The 24,566-nt window shown below is 38.5% G+C and overlaps 1 protein-coding gene across 3 annotated transcripts in view; it reads left to right on the top strand.

The window, feature by feature from the left end:
• CDK6 (cyclin-dependent kinase 6) overlaps positions 1–24,566 on the top strand; it is a 233,349-nt gene that overhangs the window by 92,309 nt on the left and 116,474 nt on the right. For all 3 annotated transcript variants that reach the window (XM_011955055.1, XM_011955056.1, XM_011955054.1), the window contains exon 4: positions 19,316–19,483. In XM_011955055.1, the coding sequence (XP_011810445.1) occupies positions 19,316–19,483 (168 nt within the window). The remainder of the gene's footprint in view (positions 1–19,315; positions 19,484–24,566) is intronic.

Below are 24,566 nucleotides of genomic sequence, written 5' to 3'. Positions count from 1 at the left end.
TCATAGTAGAGTTCTGCTGCTCTGTCATCAGTGCCCTTCATGGGACAGAAGACAAAATTGTGTGGAAAACACAGACATCTAACAACTCTGAGTAGAAAAGGATGTGAAAGAGCAGTACTCTGAATGTGATGAAATTCTTGGAATACCTTCATCAAATTATTTCACTTCAAATTTAATTTTTAATGTATGTTCGAGAATAATATCGATAAAATCCAAATATGAAGAAGTCTGCAAGAGCCCTTTTAATGGGTATAATTAAAACTTCTAAATGATAAGAAATTGTGTCATGTCATAGTTTAATTGACAGTCGTTTGTCTTTTTTAGTAGTACATTAAGATTTAGATTCAATAAAATGGACATGTTAATTAGCTTGATTTACTCATTCCACAATTTATACGCTTATCAAAATATCACATTGCACCCCATGAATATATATATAGTTGTTATGTGTCAATTAAAAATAAAATACACAAAATTGCCCAAGTTCACCCAGCAAGAAAGGTAAGAGTTAGGACCATAAAGTCTATACCTTGAGTCTCTTGCAGTGTACTATAGAGTGAAAGGAAGAGGACCGTACACTTTTTGTCTTACTTACAAACTTTCCCACTCTTTGTGTCTCAAGAAATTGAGAACTGTCCAGGGAGTTGGCAGTGATAAAGATGTTATATATTTAACATTACTTGGAAAAATTTGGATTCTTCCAAATGCTGTAAAATGATAAGATGTACATTCATGTAATAGTTTGACTTTTCAAAGCAGTTATACACATGCATATTACCTGATTAATAGTGTATGAGAGAAACGTGGTGCCCTCCCATTTACCAATGAGGAAACTGATATAGGTGGAAATTAGGTAAAGTACTGCTAAGAAGAAGCAGCAGATCCCAAAGGAAAACTGAGGTCTCTGATATGGTTTGGCTGTGTCCCCACCCAAAGCTCCTCTTGAATTGTAGCTCCTATAATTCCCATGTGTTGTGAGAAAGACCCGTTGGGAGTTAAGTGAATCATGGAGGCAGTTTCCCCCATACTGTTCTAGTGGTAATGAATATGTCTCGCGAGATTTGATGATTTTATATGGGGAAACTCCTTTTGCTTGGCTCTCATTCTGTCTTCCCTGGTGCCGTGTAACATGTGACTTTGCCCCTCCTTTGCCTTCCACCATGATTGTGAGTCCTCCCCAGCCATGTGGAACTGTGAGTCCATTAAACCTCTTATTCTTTGTAAGTTACCCCGTCTCTGGTATATCTTTATTAGCAGTGTGAGAACAGACTAATACAGTCTCTGTCCCAGTCCTTGAAACTTCTAATGATAAGCCTGCCAGGGAGGTCCTGAACAGCATACCTGTACTGAAATAACTTCCCAGATTTGGACGAACATTGGAAAGACAAGGATTTTTTTTTAGTTGCAGAATAAGAGAAGTAGAATAAAGTGAGTGCACTGATCTCAAGCATACAGCTTGATGATGTTTTACTAGTGTAACCATCCAGATCAAGATACAGAACATTCCAGTCTTCCTCATGCCTTCCCCAGTCTATAACTCCCTCCCCCAGATGTAATCACTACACTGACTTATTTCATATAAAAAGTATGTGCTTTTTGTGTATAGCTCCTTTTAATGAGCATCTTATCTGTGAGCTGAATTTTTGTTCCTCTCGCTGCCAAAATGTTTCCCAAGTGGATAGATCATTTGTGTTTCACCATCAGTGTATGTGACTGCTCTACATCTTTGTCAGCTCTTGATATAGTCAGTTTAGACCTTTGTAATGGTATCTTATTGTGCTTTTAATTTTCAATTCACTGATGATTAATGAGGTTAACCGTTTTATAAGCTACTGGACTTTGGGTTTCCTCTTTTGTGAAGTGCCTGTTCACATCTTTAACCCATTTTTAAATGTTGGATTGTGTGTCTTTTTCTAATTGAGTTGATGGAGTTACTTCTTTCTTGAGACAGAATTTTGCCCTCGTGTGTCTTTTTTTCTAATTGAGTTGCTGGAGTTCTGTTTTTTTGTTTTTTTGTTTTTAAGACAGAATTTCGCTCTTGTCACCAAGGCTGAAGTGCAATGGTGTGATCTCGGCTTATGGCAACCTCTGCCCCTCTGGTTCAAGCAATTCTCCTGCCTCAGCCTCTTGAGTGACTGAGATTACAGGCACCTGCCACCACGTGCAGCTAATTTTTGTATTTTTAGTAGAGATGGGGTTTCACCATGTTGGCCAGGCTGATCTCAAACTCGGAGTTGTAGGAGTTCTTTATATATTGTGAGTGTAAGTCCTTTGTCAGATATATGCAGTGCAAAAATCTCCCAGGATGCAGGGATTTGAATGGGATCCTTTCCCTCTCTATTCACCTAGATAGAGCAACAAACTAAGGCTTATCTTTGGACCTCTCTTCTATCTGAGCACTTAAAAAAGTATAGAGAGACAAAATGTTTCCCTGCTGCCTTTTAGCCTATTTTGGCAATTCATAATATGGAACTCAAACATCCTATACTTGGACATTTTAAGTCTCCAGTAAAATATTTTTAACTGCAAACTAAATATATGTTATAGATAATGAAGCCTCATAGCTAAGCTTTTAAATGTTAAACACTTTCAATTTCCAGCATGCATTTTATCTTCCAAAAAAGTACAAAAGGGGTGTGTGTGTGTGTGTGTATAAATTTTATACATATAAAATTTTAACTGGCAAATTCAGAAAAAAAAGAGTTTACAAACTTTAAAGAAGAAAAACAATTCGTTTAGCTTACCATTGTGCTACTTTGTGAATGAAGAGTATAACTCTGTGTGTAGAAGTTGTGTGTGTTTGTGTATTTTGGGATGAGTGTAAACACTGTATTCCTCTTATACAGTTAAAGTACAAAATAAAAACAAACTACATTCAAATACAAGTGTTAAAGAAACACCAGATAGCATTGGTGAGCCTGATACCTCTTGGCAAACCAGCAAGTGTCATGTCTGACACTCTGAGATGCCCCAAAATCTGTGCTAAAAAGTTGCCTGCTTACAGCCTTGGCAGATAAAAACCTTCAGAAAACATTTTTGAAAGGTGCTGTGTGCTAATTCTGACAAACATAATGGAAGAACAGAAGCAGAGATTGCAAATATTCAAGGAAAGAAAGTACAAGTTCTGTTTCAAAAGAAACTTCTTACCTAGGGTATTTACCTTGGTTGTTTTGCCTTTAAACTTTTGATGAAGCTTTTCACTCTCAACCTAAAGAAAGTTCAAGTTGTTCTGAGAAGACATTATTGATTTAGTTTTCATTCTAAAATGTTTTAAACAAACTGAGTAAATCTTAAAAACAACCCAGTGCTTATTTGTATCATTGTTTGTCTCTAAAATGGTTCATTTTATTGCCTGTCAGCACCACTTCTAGCTTTTACTTTTCCAATAATTTTATGCTTTAAATATTAAAAGCATAAAACTTATTGAGCACCTGTTCTTCCCTCGAATGTGTCAGAAAGTGGCAGTTAAGAAAAACAAAACAAAAAAACCTGAATAACTTTATTGTACTTACTATCTTCAAGTAGCTATAGTCTGTTGAGGACATAAAACGTTACTGTTTAACTATAATTTAGAAAATTATGTGCCATTACTTAGAAAACTCTGAAGTGCTATGCCGTCTGCTTCTGTGGAATATTTTTTAAATGGCCCTTGGAGGATTTATTTCAAAAATTTTACCAGAGACTTACTACATTTTTTATTTTCTAAAGACTGCTGGCTACTAAATTAAAAAGTAGGGTTGATTGAAAGAAACATTTATATATATGTATAATTTTAACTGGTAAATTCAGGAGAATCCAAAAAGTAAAAATAACCCATAATCCTGCCATTTTCAACACCTGACAGAGGTAACAATCTTTAACTGTAGCTATATCCCTTTCCAAACTTTTTTTATATATTCAGACTAAAGTTCCCAGATTTAGCAAATAAAATAAGGTCATTCAGTTAAATTTGAATTTCGAAGAAACAACAAGTGATTTTTTTATTTAAATATGTCCCACATATTGCATGGGACACACTTAAACTAAAAAAGTACTTGTTGCTTATCAGAAATGCAAATTTACCTTAGTGTCCTGTTTTATCTGGCCATCCTAATGCAAACATAGCACACATACATAAACATGTACATATATCTCTTGTTTTGTCAAAAAGAATCAAGCTGTATATATCACTCTAAGCCTTACTCCTTTCTCTGTCGATTTATCTAGTTTACATGTTAGAATTACCCATGTTCTTTCTAATTGCTGCTTGATATTATATAGAGAGACACATCATCGTTTATTTAACTATATATTCCTCTATTAGTGGATATTTTAGCTGGCTTCATTTTTTTAATCTTTCAAACAAAATAGCACTGAACATCTTTGTATTGACTCATTGTAAACTTGTTGGTTGTATAGACTGAATTCCTAGAAGTGGAATTACTAGGTTGTAGCATATTTTTAAAGCAGCATTTGGTCATTCCTTTCATACTTAGTGCCTGAGGCCAGAGACTTGAGTAGCTGCAGAGGGGTCAGGTGTACCTGGGCACAAGGTGAGGAGGAGCTTAGGTTTCTGATGGAATGGACCTTGTGCGTGCTGGGCACCTTTCTGGCTTCTCAAAGTCAGCTTCCCGCCTTCACTGTTCGCTCCATGAGACCAGGCATCCTTGTTCTCCAGCCTGCCACACAAGTTGGCTCATGATACAAATGTAGAATGAGTAAATGAACGTGAATTTATTCAAGGAGTTGCTGAGAAAAATAAATGAAATAATATATGCAAAGTACCTGGGAAACAAATAATGTATGGGAAATGCCTAGGATGCTCCTTTATTTTTCTCATCTCACCCCCATTTCCAGTTACTTTCTTAGCATCAAGAGGCTGTAATCTAGGGAGGACGACATTACAGTTAGAGTAAAGTGGAATAAGTTCTGTACCAGAACTATGCCCAGAGCATTGTGGGATTATACGAGGGGGGCACATAACCTGTGCCTGTAAGGAGAATTGCCCAGGACGTGGCCAAAAGTTACTTAAACTAAGCCTTGAAAGACAGGTTGAAAGGAGCCAGACAGACAAGATGTATATATTGGAAGATGTTTGTGTATCAGGGGACAGGACAATGGAGCAAGCATTCCAGGAAAAGAGAATAGCATTGCAACAGAACAAAGATATAATAGAGCATGTCACCCTCAGAACATAGTAACAGGGATGTAGGAACAGCTGGAAATTAATCCAGAGGTCGTTAGGAAGCAGACATTAAAGTGCTTTAGGTAACAATCTAAGTTTTACCTTTTACTTATAGTGAGCAGTGGGGGACTTCTGCATGACTCAGATTTACCTTTTAGGAATATCACTTAGGGCTACGCATGGTGGTTCACACCTGTAATCCCAGTGCTTTGGGAGGCCAAGACAGGAGGGTTACTTGAGCCCAGGTGTTTAGACCAGCCTGGACAACATAGCAAGACTCTGTCTCTACAAAAATTAAAATAAAACATTAGCTGAGCATAGTGGCATGTGCCTATAGTCCCAGCTACTTAGGAGGCTGAGGAAGGAGCATTGCTTGTGCCCAGGAGTTTGAAGCTGCAGTGAGCTTCACCACTGCACTCCGTCCAGCCTAGGCAACAGAGTGAGATCCTGTCTTAAAAACCAAAACAAAATAAATACCACTTAGTGCTGTGGAGAAAAGATTAAAGATGCAGAAATCTAAAGACAGGAGTTTTTTGTGTCGGAACACCATTGTAGTAATCCAGGCAGGAGATACTGACTACTTGACAAGAGCCATGCAGATGGGAGAGAAGGGCTTGTTTGAAAGGTAACATAGGAACTGTAATTACCATGACTTGGTGACTCGTTAGATATGTGTTTGGGAGGAGAGAAAGAATCTAAACTGTCTGTCAGATTTCTGAATTGATCATTTGGGTGGATGGTGGTACCATTATACCAAATAAGAAATACAGATGGAAGGATAGGTTTTGATGAGAGTAAAGAAACTGTATTGTTGTTTTGGAACAGATAGAGATTACAGTTACCAGGCACTAGTCTAAAAACATAGCAGGAAGCATGTGTACATTTGCACATGCAGAAGTTTGCACATCTGGAGCTTAGGAGAGCAGCCTCAGCTGCCTTATGACTTGGGATGCCTCAGAATGTGCCTAAATATTGAAGCCACGGATGAATGGAAGGTGAGGGGTGGAGGCAGAATTTAAAATTTAAGATACTCTTGAGAAGTATAATTGCAAAGGTAATTATGGAAACACAAACAAATGGTGAATGTTTTGGGTAGCCATTAGAGACAACAGCAAAGGGAGCTTACCAGAGACCCAGAGAAGGCAGTACCGAAAGCCCAAATGAAGTTAGAGACCATGATGTGTAACCACTCCAGACTTGTTGTGAACATTTTCTCTCAGCAGTCTTAATTGTAGAGATGTGCAAGTTGTTCTGAGGTGAGGCCTTAGAGGACCAGTATAAGAAAAAGTGGAAGCCAATTTTTGGTGCCTGGAAAAGGAATAATACCAAAAGCTGACTGGGGGCTTTAGGTGGCCCAGGAAAAGTTTGAAGGCAAGAGGCACATGTTTAAGAAAACAACTAGTTCAAGAAGTTACAGAACCCTGCATTTTAGACAGGGGTATCCCTAAACCAGATAGCACTGAATGCATAAATGTACCCGTACTTGGATACCTGTACTCTATTATGCTGAACACTAAGAGTTTCCTATCTATAGGGATGCCCACATTTCCCTGGGCAATTCCTATTGTGATTCCAATTTTTTTTTTTTTTTTTTTTTGAGATGGAGTTTTGCCCCTGTTGCCCATGCTGGAGTGCAGTGGCATGGTCTTGGCTCACTGCAGCCTCCACTTCCCGGGTTCAAGCCATTCTCCTGCCTCAGCCTCCCGAGTAGCTGGGATTACAGGCATATACCACCACGCCCAGCTAATTTTGTATATTTAGTAGAGACAGGCTTTTGGTCAGGCTAGTCTCAAACTCCTGACCTCAGATGATCTGCCCGCCACAGCCTCCCAAAGTGCTGGAATTACAGGCATGAGCCACTGTGCTGGCCTGTGATACCAATTTTAACATTAGCTGGATAAATTCTTGTTTGTAAGAGTCATTGGATCGTTAACCCAGTTCTCAGTTTTGTCTTGGTGGGTAGCTCTTCAGTTCCATTTTGCCTGAAGATCACCCTTCCTCTGGGCCTCCATGCTTTTCCTAAGTAGTTGTGACCACCCAGAGCCTCTTCCTTCAGCAGATTGAAGAAGTTGCTAGTGAGGAGTACATGGTCCCCCTCCCACTGGAGATACATTGGCTACCTCCATCATAACTGACTTCAGTTTAAAAAGTCAGTCGTTGCAACAACACAAAATAAAAAATGCTGAAGTCCCACCTCTATGGAGTCCCCATAAGAAGCTGTGCATGCAGCTCTACCCAAAACAGATAATATGCACAGATGTGTTTATGGGAAGGAGGCACGAGGATTCTCAGTGTGTTATTTTCAGTTTCTCACCACTGCAAGGGTTTCTTTTCTTTTTCAAGGAGGTACATTGTGGTAAGCAGTGTTTTATGACCCATAATAAAAACCCTTGTAAAGACCATTTTTTGACCAAATGAAGCTAAGTGTTCTTTTCAGAGTCCTTGTTTGCTCCTCTCCCCCTCTCTGTATTGGAATGCACACAGTTCAGCATTAATGGATAACATAAGGAAATAATGTCACAAATTCTAGTTCTTATTTGTTAAGCTGAGAAAGCAACTAGAGTTAACTATGTAAGAAAGTTCGTTTGCAATGATTTTCCCTATTTGGTAGTAGCTTCAGAATATATATGTTGATTAAGTAAAATGGTATATTTCATGCTTATAGTATATGATTATTATCCTATAAAAGCACTCAAGGCAGTTTCAGGCAATCTCAGTATTCAGAGGGGCTTACAGAAAAATCTGTCCAGGTATAGGGAAAAAGCAACTTAAAACCATTTTAGCAAGTTGGGTCATTTACCAAAAGAAACATGTAATACATTCAATGAATAACAACAGATAATTTCTAAGGACCTAGACTTTCAAAATTAAGAACACACCACATAACATTTGATTTAATTAAAACAGTAGATACTTTAAGGATTATATTATAAGTCATGTTTGTTGATCTTAATAGAGTGTTAGGGAAGATAGAAAGCTATCCACATACTAACTGGGGAAAACTCAGTGGATCTGAACTTACAGTATTACCAGAGCATCATCTTCATTTAGTGGCACCAGTGCTGAACCCATTACCCAAACTGGGAGGTTTGCACATTACTTTTAGTTCTTGCAGCCACCCTACAAGAAAGTGTTGTCCCCATTTTACAGATGAAGAAACCAAAGTTAGATGCTAGTGGAGGGAAGATTAAATAACAGGCCCAAGATCACACAGTGTGCAACCTGGAAATGTAGCGGAGCTCTCCAAAGATGGGCCATTAAAATTGAACTGTGAAAACAAATATTAACGTATCACATTTGTCTCTTGAATTGCCTTTCACCTTGCTTTTTGTTTCAATATTCTAGTTTAAACCTTCTCTATCGTATGTTCAGAGTAGTATCATAGCCTCCTTATACCACCTCCCATCCATTATGTATGCTAAAATATCAATAATAACATGCCATTGTTTTACACATTTTTACTACTTACCCACTGAGTATAAGATCAAACAGTATATAGACTCCCTGTGTCCACCCAGCAATAAATCCCTTTGCAGGGTCCCATTTAGCAGTGTGCCCTCTTTAGGACTCTGCTTGCTGGAGCTATAGCTGGTGTACAAACACGTAAGCACTTCCTCCTCTACTGGTATCTTCCATGACAGATGCTTCCCCACACCAAACCTAATACCAGCCTTCCTCCCAGATTGGCTTAGATGCTGCTCCCTCCTTGGTGCTTACTCAGTGCCTAGCACTCTTGTGCCATTTGTGGTTGTTGGCACGTAGTGGCATAAAGTATGTAGGTACATATTCTTTTCTCCCTGCTAAAGTAAGAGCTCCTTGGGACACTCTGTTCAGGTGTTTCTCTGTAACATCACCTGACACAATGCCTTACACATAGTAGGGGCTTCATAGTTCTTTTGAATAAGTGGTAGCAATTTATTATGTCTATGAACTTTACAATAAATAAAGTACTTAAGCATAATATCCTATGTCATATATATAACCGTAATACACATAATTATATATAAATATATATTACATAATCTATAATATGATATCTTGTTTAAATCTTTTTGTGAGATCATTTTCTCAAAAATAGATGTGGAAAGCAAGGCCCACAAAAGTTGCAAGTGACTTGTCTTAGATTATCTAACTTGCAAGTACAAATTTGGATCCAAAGCTTTTAGCTCAAAACCCAGTGCTCTTTCTTTTAAATCATACTGCCTTCAAAAATGGAAATGTACATCTCATGTATAAGTGACTCACTTAGGTTTATACATACCCAAAAGAAACTTTTTTGTACTTTTATGCCTCCACTTGGCAAGCAGTCAATAAATTCTTAGTGAATAACCAATAAACCACAATGCAGGATTATGGCCTTTTTGCTAAAGGAAGACTCAGGAATCAGTTGTGAGAATGTTCTATAACTCCTGTACACAAAGCCAAGAGCAAAGGTCACTATAATTCTTCTTAATGCATATCTCTAAACTATTGTGTGATTCATCCAATGAAGTAAAACCAAAAGATTTCTGTGTATAACATGCCTTGTTGGATTCTGTGGAGAATATAAAGATGCATTGCATTCCTGTTCCTCAAGGAATTAGCAGTCTAGCTGAATAGCACTTGGCAGTTTAAAAAACAAATCAAATACGTAATATAAAATAATCAGATGTCTAGGTTCTCTCCACAGTTCTATGACAGAGGCAGGGCAGGATTTATCCCGATTTTTATAAATGAAAAACTGAGGCTCCAAAAAGTTGGAACTTCATAGACACTGGGGACTACTAGAGGAGGGGGGAAGAGCTAAAAAAAACTATGTACTGGATACCATGCTCACTACCTGGGTGATGGAATCATTTACACCCTCAGACATACAAAGGTATGTAGTATACCTTTGTAACGAACCTGCACATATACCTCCGATTCTAAAATAAAAGTTGACAAAAGTAAAAAATGAAATAAAAAATCTGTACTATTACAAAAAAAAAAATAAGAAAGAAGGAAGGTGGAACTTGCTTAATCAATTGACTAGTGACTGAGTTGAATGGAACTTAGTAACACTGGAGTAAGAGACCGTACTTTGAGAAATTCTGATATGATGATACGAAATTAAAGTATTATTAGGGGATTTGGCCAATAGTCCAATTCTGCATCCCAGTGAAGACTCAGGTAAAGTGATTTGATCCATGGATTACTTCTCTTAGGGATGGGAAAGGATAAGGTACTTAAACTAGTCCTACCCCGAGCTGTGGAACAGTGTGCTGAAATCTATGTCTTTTGACCCCTGGGCAAGTTGCTTCTGAAAGAAATGGTAAGATAGGAAACATCCTTAATTGTTTTTGTTCCATGCATCAGTGTTCATTATAGGCATGGGAGTTTTATATTTCTAAAATAGTGAGCCAAAAGTCTCAACACATATGAACATGTTTTAATGGCTAATAGGTACGAATACTGATTTATATACCATGCCTCTTTTGTCCCTATCCTGTAATCCAAACCTGCTCTTTCTGATTCCCCTGGAGTTTTATCACATTCCTCCTAAGGGGAGTCAGTGAGTTCTTTTTAAGCTAATGGCCTTTATAGATTTCATGGTCATTTTTAGTTTTGTTTGGGCCCTTACTTCTTTATGAAAACTCATTGAGCATTTATTGACACCCATTAATATAATGTGGTGGGAGGCCAATAAATCTAAGCAAGAGCGATTTAAGCAGGACCCTCCCGGGAGATGGGGCCATGGGGCAGTAAATGAGTAAAGATGGCAGGAATCCACAGAGTACCAGCAGGCAGGGCCGGAGGCTTTGGCTGAGGGGGCTGAAGCAGGAGGATGATCTGATAGGATCAGGTTTACGCTTCTAAGGGTTCAGTCTAGACAGAGAGTACAAGATGGATTTGAGGACTGAGATCAGTGGGGAAAGGCTAGGTAATGGTACATGTGAGGAAGGAGAAGGTGGACCAGACCCGCTACAGTGGGAGCCTCAGAGGTGTAGGAATTGTATTTAAAAAGACACAACTTTACTGAGGAGCCCCGAACAAGACTTGAGTAAATGAAGGAAAGGAAGGACTCAGTATTGTAAAGGTATCTGTTATCCCCAAATCAATTTGTCAATTTTTATTCAGTTTTTATTCAATGATAGTATTATCATTGAAAATACTAAAAGGATTTTTGGAAGGTGTGGGCACTCAATAAAATGATTCTAAACTCAGTCCATAATCATAACATATAAGAATATCCAGGAAAGCCAGGCACGATGGTGTACACCTGTAGTCCCAGCTGCTTGGCAGGCTGAGGTGAGAAAATAACTTGAGGCCAGGAATTTGAGGCCAACCTGGGTAACATAGTGAGACCAGCCTCTAAAAATAAATAAATACACATTTTTATTTTCAAAAAATATTCAGGAATGTTTTAAAATGAGTGAAAAGAGAAAACTTTCCTTGCAGATATTAAAATTTACTCTAAACATTTAATAATTAAAGGAGAGAGGTACTCTAAACAGAGCCAGAGACAAAAGAGCAAAAGTCCAGAAAATAACTTCAAGTAATTTAGAACATGAGAAATAGTGGCATTTAAAATCGGTGGGTAATTTAATGACTGCTTAAACCCTTTTGCTAATCATAGAATATAAATAAAAATAGAATAATATAGAACCATTAAAAATTAAGCTGTAGATCTATATTGCCAGTAGATCTACATGCACGAGTTCAGTATACAGTGTGATGTGAAAAAGACAGCTACAAAATTGTATGCATTTGCATTCCATTTATAAAACAGAGACTAGCCATTTGCATGAGTATAATGTAGATGGCAAAAATGGGATGAGGTTAAAGAAGTCGGAGTTCTGAAGCTAATATTAGCTGGGCATGCTAGGGATGTTGGAGTCCTGCAGGAAGAGTTGAATGTGGGGTAGACAGGATGAGCCATAGTCCCTGAGGAACATAGAGAGTTGACAGTAAATAATAGTGATGGCGAAGGCGATATTGTAAACATTAATGGAAGGAGGTACACACCTCAAAGAGAAAAGGATAACCACCTGAAAGGGATAATTGCCAATAAGAAAGGAATGTTGGTACAGGCCCCACTGGGTCTGTACCTCACCCTGGGGTGAATCATGGTGGCTGTAAATGAAAGATAATGTTCATAGCATATTTAAATTAATATAGTTTTAATTAAGTTAGATTTGTTAGAATAATTTTCAGCTGCAAATTACAGAACACTCAATGAAAAGCGGATCCAGATAAAGGCATTATTATATCCATAACTACAAGGCTGGAGGCAGGCAGCCTTAAAGTTGATGCAGCTATTCATTGATGTCATCAAAGACCCAGACTCTTTCCCTGTTTACACTCTGGCCTTTTATGTGTACAGATGATGTTTCAGGATGGTTGCTACAGCTGCAAGTTGACTCTCCAAAGCGGGAGCATTCAGCATAAGACGTGGGTTAGGAATGGGAGATGAGGAAATACAGCAGAGAGCATTCTACTTTTCACTGTCTAGCCAATTTGCCCATAGAGGACTGGGTGTCATGTTTATCCCTGGATCAATTCCTAGCAAAAGGAAATGTGATTGCCTTCATTGGCCTGGACCAGGTCAGGTCTTCATGGCTGACAACCAACGTGTCTTCTATATCACGCAAATAATTATCTGTTCTACTCTTGTGGAAAACCAGCTTCTCTAAGCATTACCTCATTTGAAGAGGAAGGAAATACAGAGTGAGGGGAAAATTCTCAAAAGAGGGAATTGAAAGGAAGAATGTAGAAAGATAAGAAGGTATTTTGTCCAACTGCAGCCTTTAGAAAGCTTATTAAAATTTCTTCATCTTTTTATGAGAGCTGTCGCCCAGGCTGGAGTGCAGTGGTGCAATCACGGCTCACTGCAGCCTTGAGCTCCCAGGCTCAAGTGATCTTCGCACCTAGGCCTCCCTAGTAGGGGGCCCACAGGCGTGAGCCACCATGCCCAACTAATTTTTTGTTATTTGTAGAGACAGGGTCTCCCTATGTTGCCCAGGCTGGTCTCAAACTCCTGGGCTCAAGTGATCCTCCCACCTCAGCCACCCAAAGTGCTAGGATTATAGATGTGGGTCACCACACCAGGCCTAAAATTTCACTGTAGAAAAGTATGTGTTGAAATGGGGAAATATTCACAGCACATTGTAAAATGTTTTTTAAAGCCTCACAAAACAATGTGTATGGAGTGATAGCCACTTGGGTCATTACCCAACAACCCAGGCACTTGGGCTTCATGTTTTCTTACTCCTTTACCCAGTGCTGATTTTTATCTCCTGCTCTGAAGAAATTATGTTTAGCATTGCATATTTGTAGTTTCAGTTCCTGATGATTTTCCACAGTGGGTTAGTAATAGCCATTATGATGAGGTAATGATTTATTCTTTCATATTGTTCATTTAAGTCATTACATTGTTCCTCAAACACCAACGTTTTCAGGCTTGGTGGAAATGACTTACTATCTTTTTTTTTTTATTTCCAGTTAGTTGAGACTGATTCTTTACCTTTTCAGCATTATCATCACTTCCAGGAATGAATAAAAAATGGATTCTGTTAGTTCTCATTTCAGAATACATATTTGATTATTAAAATTTACATGCAATGCCACTTTATTACACTTTTATCCACTTGCCTAGAAGTGGTAAAAATTAGAAGCCAGTGTTTCCATTTAGGGCCCATGCCTTTGTTTCCCCTGAGGGGCCTCGAGGTGATGTGTGCCTAACTCATCATGCACAGTGGCAAAGAGATGGGCACAGTGGCAAAGAGATGGGCACTATGGCACTTCTGGACTGTGTTCTGCTGTGGAACAGAGCTCATTTGTGACTCTTTTAGCTTGCCAGTTAATGTCTTGCTTTGAATTCACCCATTACAACTTTCCAGGTGATCTGGAAGTTTTAAGGAATTCTCTTGAACCTTCCTCTTGCTTTCTTAGAATTTGTTGTTTTGTTCTTTGTGATTTTGGATGAAGCATTCTTTGGGTCCTCCTGAGGACCACAGTGAGAAGTAGGGGAGACCTGTTTATAAACAGCCTTTGAAGCTCATTCTTCATTGCTCATTGAGAATTGATCAATGAAAACTTGACAGGAGTTTTGAAATAGAGTAGAAGCTGTGTACATACAGCAAGCTTGATGTGGGGACCTACAGTGTGGATTCTACCGAAATGCAGACGAAAGTGTGTGGAATCTCCAAGGAGTAAATGAAGCCACTTGGCTAACCCTCTAGGACCTTAACATGATGCTGTGTTATATGTGATATATTTTAGGCTATGGCCTCCTCTAACACCCTTCATAGGAAACAGACAAACCACTATGGAGAGATTTCTGTGAAAACTTGAATAACAAATTTGAAAAGACTGAGGTTTACAGAGTATAAGGAGAAAAATAGATTATCTTTGCCTACCAAGCTGGATATGTCCTGTTTTTAATTTTTAAATAAATAAACTGTTGATGTACATTTTTGGTGCTAAAACTTTGAGGATGTGAATATATCACTAGATATATCCCTATATCCAGAATTGCCTATTTAAAGTGGTCATTCTGTGACTTATTTTATGATATGATTTGGGTGTTTTTAGTGTATTTTGGAACTAACCATACTTTTTTATGATGAGAAAAGAAGGCCCAGGCCAGATGCAGTGGCTCACACCTGTATTTGCAGCACTTTGGGAGGCCAAGGCGGAAGGATTGATGGCTCAAGGCCAGGAATTCAAGACCAGGCTGGGCAACATAGCAAGACCCTGTCTCTACAAAAGTTTAAAAAGTGACCAGGCATGGTAACACACACCTGTAGTCCCAGCTACTCGGGAGTATTGTTTGAACGTAGGAATTCGAGGTTTCAGTGAGCTATGATGGCACCACTGCACTCCAGCCTGGGTGGCAGAGTGAGACCCCATCTCGAAAAAGAAAAGAATGCCCCATGATCAACCTTTTCCCGTTAGAAAAGCCTGAAGTAGTTTTTTAGTTTGCTTGTTTGTCTTGATTTTAAATAAGAGGATTAGAGCTCTAGAACACCTGAGAGAAACAATTACAAGACTTCAAGGATTTCTTGTATTCGGTCGGAAAGGTCCAGAGTCTTTTTAGGGGCACTGCCAAGATAAAGCCCCACCTAAGATCTCTCAGAGCCAGACTTCATTCCACAATGGTGTCCTGTTGAAACATGCTTGCAAGTCCCATGTTTTCAAAAGATAGAGTGAGGGTCACAAGTGACTGTTTATCATAGGTATGACTAAATGTTCAAACCTTTTATACCAGACTGTGACGTATAACATAAAAGGGAAACTTTTAAACCTGCCTTTAACTGAAAGAGCCTTAATTGGTGGTATCTGTAGTTTCATTGCATTGCATCACTAGGGTTACTGTGAAATATTTGAGTCATATATGGGACAGAATAATTTAGATTAAAATCTTGAGGAGCTCATTTAAGAGTATGTCTCACGATACTATAAAATTGAGATAAAACAGATAATAAGCTTAAGTAGAGAATCCTTTGAAATGTCTTGGATCAAAACACTTCTTGTGATTCTGTAGGAAAGGTGTTTTTCCTTACCTCATTTAATGTTGTAATTTGTTTATTTATATCATCCTCTGGAATTGGTACTATATCTTATGATTATTTGGGACCAGAGTTCCTGACATAGCTGAATGTATTTCGCCTTTGAAATTAGGTATTGCAATAAAGGATGGCTGAAGACTGAGAGGGGTTCCCCAGTCATGCTTATTACAGGTTCATAGTGCCCAACAACCTAACGCGTGGTTGAATTACTGAGGGTCATGAGATGTTTGGCAGATTTTGTTTTTTAAGTCATTAATTCAGTGTTCATTGGTTCAGATTTTCAGTTGTATCTTGATATTGGAGATTTAAAAGAAAAACCATTTGCTAAACAAACAAAAAAAAATTTAAGTAGCCTAATAAAATCTAAAGAATGGTCATTCTTATGTAGAACCAACTTACATCTATAGACATCATGCACATGGAATCAATGTTAGTCCAGTCATGTGGATTCATACTGCCTAACCCATGCTTTGGTATGAAATTAACAAGCCCTTTTAATCTACTCTACCTTTAAACAAAGGAGAACTAGACCTATAGTACAAGTGCCGAAGTAACACAACTAAAACTGAATAATAATAATTATGGCATATCCCAGGGAGAAAAACAATGCGGCTATTAAAAATCTCATTGTATTAAAAAAAGTCATGGCTGGGCGCGGTGGCTCAAGCCTGTAATCCCAGCACTTTGGGAGGCCAAGACGGGCGGATCACGAGGTCAGGAGATCAAGACCATCCTGGCTAACATGGTGAAACCCCGTCTCTACTAAAAAATACAAAAAAACTAGCCGGGCGAGGTGGCGGGCGCCTGTAGTCCCAGCTACTCGGGAGGCTGAGGCAGGAGAATGGTGTAAACCCAGGAGGCGGAGCTTGCAGTGAGCCAAGATCCAGCCACTGCACTCCAGCCTGGGTGACAGAGCAAGGCTCTGTCTCAAAAAAAAAAAAAAAAAAGTCATATTGCACAATTTTATTAAAGTGGCATAATATTCATAATGAATTTTTACATGTTTTTAAAAGAGCCACAAAGTAATGTGTACACAATAACCATTTTTACTGAAATGTACTTATACATCCAAATATAATAAAATACGTAATTTTTAAAAGACAGACTAAAAAGACACAAAAAAGTGATACTAACAGTGAAGTGTTGTCTGTTCTCCAAGTAGTGGAAATTTTTAGTGATTTTTCTTGTTCCCTGGATTTTCAAAACATTTTATTAGTTTCTGCATTAAGCATGCATCTATACATCTTAGCAATTTTATAATTAAGAAAAACATAGTATGTGCTGTAACACAAATAAAAGCAATGTACATGTTTTTAAATTTGTGTACTGCTAATTGGCTGCTAAAGTTGTTTGAGCACTGCAGCATGAACCAAACATTTATTCTTTATACTGTTTTAAATGAGTGACACTTAACTGTATAGAGGCTAAAGATGATGAGCCAACATGACATTACTTTAGGTTATTTGCGCTTTTTCAAATTCAGTGCTTACAAGTTGTGTGCATGTGTTTCCAATAAAGACTTATTTGCCAAAATGTTCCTTGAACATTTTGTGCTACATTTTCACACTCCTGTTTATTCATTGCAACTTATTGGACCTGCAGTGTTTCTCAAGTCTTGAAGGGTTTTCCCTCCCCAATGCAGTCTTCTCCAGGGTTTTGGGAAGCTTAGAAGGTAACCTCTGCCAGTTCAGAATATTCACTCAGGGGGATCTCAAAAATGATTCTAGGTCACTGCATACCCCCTCTAAGTGCTTTGTTCACACTGACCTTGTAGCAGTGGTCATGTTTTCTTTTAGTTGTTTGAGAATCTGTCTGTCCCAGAAATCAGGACTCTTATCTTGGCAATAATCATCCTAATAATTACTGTTTGTCAAATGCTTACCATATGCCAGAAACTGCACAACCTTGGCATGCATTACTTCATTTAGCCCGCCTCATAGTAGGAAAAGTAATCGCTACTTTCTCCACTTTATAAAAGGAAAAACTAAGGCTTTGGTTTTGAATAAGCTAGAATATAAAGACAGAACTCCCAACTCTAAAGGAAGAACCAAAACCATAAACCAGTAAGCAAATATACCGTTCTCCATGAGAAGATTCAGTGGTCCGGCCAATGATAAGTGTATCCTCAGCTGCTTGCAGCTCTGAAATCCATGATGGTGCCCATTTTTCTAACCCTTGTATTAACAAAACAGCTCCATCCTCCCTGATATACACCGTTCTCATAATTTTGGATCAGGGGAGTAGGTCACTCTTAATTACCACAAATTTCAGAGGATTATGACATCATGGCCAATGTCTTACTTCCTACTTTCAGACACTGTTCCTATTAAATCTTGTATATGTTTGTATTGGTCCTAAAATTAGAAAAAGATCTGATACTGGTTTATATCCTGAATGATCCCCCCTCCATACTGGTTAATAATAATAGTAATAAGAGCTGCCATTTACTGAATATTAACTATGGTGCTAAGTGCTTTACAATGATCCTGTGATAAAGTGGGTTTTGTTACTTTCCCATTTACAGACAGGGAAACTAAGACTTAGGAGGTTAAATGGCTTGCCTTATTTTACATATTCATTTGTTCATTGATTTGATAAAGGAATACACTGAAGCTTTGAATCGAGATTTTCCAGACCCTAGTTTAAATCAAGACTCTGTTAATACTCTAAAAGAGTTGATACAGACTGGGCCTGGTGGCTCACGCCTGTAATCCCAGCACTTTGGGAGGCTGAGGCAAGAGAATAGCTGGAGCCCAGGAATTTGAGGTCAGCCTGGGCAACATAGTGAGACCCTATCTCTACAAAAACTAAAAAAATTAGCCTAGCATGGTGGTGCGCACCTATGGTCCCAGCTACTTGGAAGGCTGAGGCAGGAGGATATCTTGATCCCAGGAAGTCAAGGCTGCAGTGAACCATGATCACAGCACTACACTCCAGCCTGGGCAACAGAGCAAGATCCTGTCTAAAAAAAAACACAAAACAAAACATAACAAAAAAACAGTTAATCAGCACCCTCTTGCTAGTATGACTTTGGGCTAATTAGTAGCGTACATCTGTGTATCAGTTTCTTGACCTGTAAAATGGTGTAATGATATTATTTACCTAAATGTTGTGGTGTGAATTAAATTATTTACTAAGAGGACAAAGCTTAGAATAGTGCTTGATACGTACTGAGTGTTTAGTACTAGGTACTATAAAATAATAATCGCCATTAATAACAATATTATTATTCACTGGATTTTAATTGTTGAAATGACACATTAAGCAATAGAGAAGCAAGAAGTGTCCCCTCACAACCTCCTCCTTCCACTCCCCAGCAAGAGCCACTGAAACCAGTTTGGCAGATATCCTTCCAGAACGTTTTCCATTACATCAAAAACTATTTTAAAATTGTCTTTTCATTAGTAAAATACAGGTTGAGAGTGAAATTTTTTGCAGTGTTCTTGAAAGTGTGAGAGTGGAAAGGCAGGAAGGGAGACAAATTCACTCATTCAGCCAATACCTATCAAATGCCTGCTGCATGCCAAGCAACCACAAAATGCTAAGGATTTGGTGTCCAGCATAGCAAATGCTCAACTTCCTTTTTGAGTGTTTATTGATTTTCTTTTTTTAATTTTATTAGGATATGATGTTTCAGCTTCTCCGAGGTCTGGACTTTCTTCATTCACACCGAGTAGTGCATCGCGATCTAAAACCACAGAACATTCTGGTGACCAGCAGCGGACAAATAAAACTCGCTGACTTCGGCCTTGCCCGCATCTATAGTTTCCAGATGGCTCTAACCTCAGTGGTGAGTGAGAGAGTGCTGTCCTTTTATTAAACTTATTTTTCCTCTTTTGAATGACAGTCTGTCCCCCTTCCATGTCCCTAATGTTACTACTGCCCATGGCTAGTTGGTGGATAGAATGTCTTTGCCCTTTTTCATATGGCAGTGGGTAGGCAGAAAGCATTGTTTACAGCTACAGTCACATCCAGCCTGGGCTTGTTGTGGACAGGATCCATTGCAGAAATAGCGTGTTGCATCTTAGCCACTGGACAGGAATCGGTTACAAGTTTCCAAATGCTTTCTGCCATAACCACTGTTTTCAGAGCTGTATGCACAATGCCTAGGGAACACACGGCTCAAGGTCAGGGAAGAAAGAGCATGAGCAATGTTGACCTGTCTGTGGCATCCTGTTTTGAGAAACAGAGTGCCTACACAAGTGTGTTAAAGCACTCCTCTGAAGCTGTGGTGCCAGTTGTAAAGAAGAAATCAAATTCACAGTGAACTTGGATAATACATGAATGTATAGCACCACCATTCCAGGTAAAGGCTTATATAACCCTGAATAGAAAAAGCGAACCCAACGGCCCTATTTTGGCAAAAAATAACAGTTATGATATCCTGTTTCTTTTTGCCATTCATATGCAAAACCATAATAGCTATTGACATTGGTTAGCTTCTATTTCTCCTTGTAGTTCGTTATTTCTCAGGTGGATTTTTGTGAAATTCTGCACCCCAAATACAAAAAGAGCAGCCTGGAAATAGATACTAATATGTTCTCTTTGAAAGACCTATTTTGCATACAGTAAATTCATGCCTTACATACAGTAAATTAAATGATATATAGCAAATTAAGTCTTAAGAAAAAGAATTTTAAAAAAGAAAATATCTTTGTATATTCAAAGAAATAAAAAAGAAAAAAGAAAAATAATCCATATTGTCCATCTTTAGCCTTAAAGTGGTTCTCACATCAGGGACACCATGGCCCTGTTGTTAAGGAATGATTGGCAGCATCTTTGGTCATTCTGCACAGCAAAAAATTGTTTCCCTAAATTTCAGTAATACTATAGCTGATAAGTAGAAATTCAAGAGAGGAGATGGAAATTCTCTGAGACAGATAACTTGCCTTAGGAAAAAATCCAATTTATTAAAGTGTTCCCCACCCCCTGCCCGCAGTCAGAATAGGGGGTGCTACCACCTAGACACGTAAGACCAGTTACTTTCCAAACATTATAGACTTTTCCTAGGGCATCAGAACTTTTCGTGCAGAGAATTCCTTGGAAAATGTTGCCATTATTGTGAGATAAATCCTACTTGTTTCCTCTTTTCCCAGCATATACTACTGCTTTAGAGGAGAAATGGCACGAGTTGACGTTTCAAAGATAGGTCTCAGCTTTGAGCAGGGTCTAGCGAGCCCTTGTATTCTTACGTAATCACACCAGAAAGGGCTGAGTCTGTGTATTTCCCCAGTGGGAAGGGTGAGGTAGGCTTCGAGTTTCCCTAGGAAGTTGTTGCGCCTGTTGTTTTGGGGCCCTGGGGAGAAGCTTGAATAGGCTTTGTGATCCAGAGAGTCATCAGGGGAGTAGATGGAAGGAACTTGTCTCCTTGGGTACATTAATTGAAGGAAGGATGAGCTGTAACTGAGATGGACGCTTTTATTTTAATCCCCCTAAATGGGCACTAATAACCATAAATAAAAACAGGAAATCCAGTTGGTTTGTGTTTGATTTTTTTTTTTTTTTTTTTTTGCTTATTAAATTTGAGGAATGATAGCCCAGCTTGTGCGTAACATCAATTAACATTCCATTCTTGCTGAAAGGTGATATGCTCAAACAGGAAAATGTAGACAAATTATTTCATAGAGGAAAAGGAGAAAGGCAGTCATAAATACACAATTTTTCAGTATCTAGCTTATGCTGCATGCTGTATATTTCCTATAGTGACATAAGTAAAACATATTAGCAGCTGAGAAGGACACTAAAACAAATTCAGACTTTATTTGAAAGAGTGACAGTTGGAATTTAATAGCAATAATAAAGGGTGTGTTCCTACAGGGTACTACATTTTAAAATTTCCTCACTCTTTTGTATTTTTCTACTTAAAGGAAATATCCATTTAATATAGTAATGCGTCGATTTATATACACATGGTGACATATAAAAACCTGGAATCATAGTTTTTTAGACTGAAGTGGTATATATTTTTAGTGTCTCTTGAAGAGAAAAAGACTACACTCCCCTTCCTGGAAATACACATTTTTTAGGGGGTTATGTCATACAGGAACTGAGAATCAACTTGATTTGTGGAATGTTAAAGGAATTACAAGTTAACTGATTCGAAACTGACATCTTAAAACTATGAGAAATGCTAGTATTTTACTTATCTTTCAAAGCCTGACTCCAGGGGTAACTTTTCTAGTATCCCTTTCAGAAATTAATTTCTCTTTCCTCTCTCAGTGTTTCCAGAGTTATATATATATATATAGTTTGTTTGTTTGTTTTTGTTTTTGAGACAGAGTTTCACTCTGTTGCCAAGGCTGGAGTGCAGTAGCCCTATCTCGGCTCACTGCAACCTCTGGCCGCCGGATTCAAGCGATTCTCGTGTCTCAGCCTCCCAAGTAGCTGGGATTACAGGCCACCTCAGGCTAATTTTTGTATTTTTAGTAGAGACAGGGTTTTGCCATGTTGACCAGGCTGGTTTCGAACTCCTGACTTCAAGTGATCCGTCCGCCTCAGCCTCCCAAAGTGCTGGGATTACAGGCATGAGCCACCACGCCCAGCCCATAGTACTGTTTTCTGTCTTATTTTTAGTTATTTGGGAATTTTATTTATCAAGCTGTAAGTTCCTCAAAGGCAGATGCTCATCTTATTCAGCCCTAACACACAGTGCCTTGTATATTTTGATAGGCATTCAGGAAATATTTTTCAGTGAATCAATTGACAAATGCTGACTTGCAGATATAAGCAGTTGAGTCATAACAAGAATAGGGAAGGAGTTATGTTATACATTTAATGGTCTCATTTGATGTGTGTCAGTATTCCTCATAGCTAGCTGGTAATACTAAGCTGAAGGACTTACTCCATATACCTTAAAATGTCTGAGTCCATTTTGCACGTTAGTCCTGATTGATTTATTGGCAGCACATATCTGTGTTCAAAATCATGAAAGCTATTAATACATGCTGTAGCTCCATCTCAAATTAGGAGTGAAAAGGTGACACAAATGTAAGTTCACAGTTTGTGCATTGTTTTTATCATGATCCTTTCTACTGCCTCATGAACACATTGCGTGTATGAATTGAATTTCCTGTCCTGAACAAAAAGCTGTAGAGATAGAGGAATGTAGCATTATTGTAATTCTACTTATTTGAAGACTTTCTTTAGCCCCTTGTGTTTTGGGATTAAAGCAAAGTTTTAGAAGAGGAGTTGTATTCTTCTAAAATAATTAACATCCTCTAAATGAAAAAATGAGTGAGTTACTAGACAACTTTTGCTATCTATGTAAATATATATGTATTTACATAATAAATGATATTTCTGTTTGAACAATTACAAAAGCTTTTATTTTAGCTTCTTTCTGAAAACTTCAAAATGTTCTTACATATAGAACTCTGAGGGAGCAGTTAGCAATATTTATTTTCATTTTAAGTTCATGATCACCTGATAGATCCTGAACTGCTACTGCTCCTTAATTTCTGAGCCAGTACGCTGTATGCCAGTATTCAAGACAAGGCATCTTTTGGATTAATTGAGAAATTAGTTGTTTGGGACAGGTAAGCTTTCCAGGCATCTTAAGGTATAATCCTTTATATTCTGATCTTTATTATTTTATTTTTCTAGTGAAAACAATTTTATTGTTAAGAAACACAAGTTTCATAAGTAGAATATACTTCATATGTTGGCCTTTGGTAGAAATTAATTTGGGACAGTAGCCTGGACCATAGTTGTAGCTGTAGGTGGTATGTAACATTGGGCCGAATGACTTATCTTGTTCTCATCTGATAAATTGAGGACTAATCAAAGAGTTAAATGTCCTTTGGATGCCTAACTTTGCCAGGCTGCCTCCAACATGACGTTCAGGTGTCTTTATAGGGTATTGGTTCTTGCTGCTCAATATAGTGTCTTGTATGCACATGTACCCATACAGAGTATTATACCTATTTATTTAAAGGTTGTAGAATTAAGATGTGAATGGTAGCAGTGTTTGCCTTAATCCTAGGCAAGAGAGGCCCCTGGCCTGGATCTCATGCTTTAGAGAAGCCGACGCTGGCCCTACTCCAGCCTTGTCTCCCTTCATGGAGCACACAACCCAGGGTGCCAAGGAAGCATGTCCCTTAAGACCTCCATCCCCACCCCATACCACACACAGGACATTGCAATTCCCTGAATAAATGGGAATGGCATGGGCTCATCCTTCCTCCTAATAGAGATTTTGCCACTTGTGTGTTCACTCCTAAGCCTAGGAGCAGCTGTTTGCAGCATATGGGCAAAGCTTGAACTTGCAAACTGGAGTGTCCGCAAGCATGTGTGTGAGGCCCCTTGTGGTTCAATGTGAAGAGAAGTGGGGCCTGTTATGCTTAACACCTGGCATGGGTTATTTTTATTAGAAAAGTTTCTCTGAAACCATGAAAAATTAACTTCTCTGACCTCTATAGAACTACTACATTTGTTCTCGTTGGAAAACCAATGAGAACAGGTTACAGGGAGGTTCTTTCCATTGCACATAGCTGATAGGTCAGAATCATGACGCATGCAGTTATATAATGTCTGTGGCAAAAGTGTTTCAAGAATATACACATGTTCAGTGCAATGACTGTTGTGACTAGCTGAAATTATATTTAGAGTCATTCTGAAGTCAACATTTCTAAGTCCTTCTCATGTGAAATGTGCATGGTGCAACTCATTTTTGTCAAGATAAGGGAAACAGAGACCAGCCACTCAGCCAGCAATTTCAGTCCTACCTAACTGTGCACCCGGGTCTGACATGTCTTAGAGCAGAGCCAGGAACATCACCAGCAGCCCTAGTGAGGGCTCTGACAGTCATAAAGTACTGTGACCAGCAAGCTCAGGAAGGGAGCAGTCTTGGTCTTCCCATTTATGATGCAAAATCT

This window comes from Colobus angolensis, unplaced genomic scaffold (genome assembly GCF_000951035.1).
Source record: "Colobus angolensis palliatus isolate OR3802 unplaced genomic scaffold, Cang.pa_1.0 Scaffold394, whole genome shotgun sequence".
In the NCBI taxonomy this organism is placed as follows: Eukaryota; Metazoa; Chordata; class Mammalia; order Primates; family Cercopithecidae; genus Colobus; species Colobus angolensis.
This window is presented reverse-complemented; position numbering and strand designations above follow the sequence as displayed.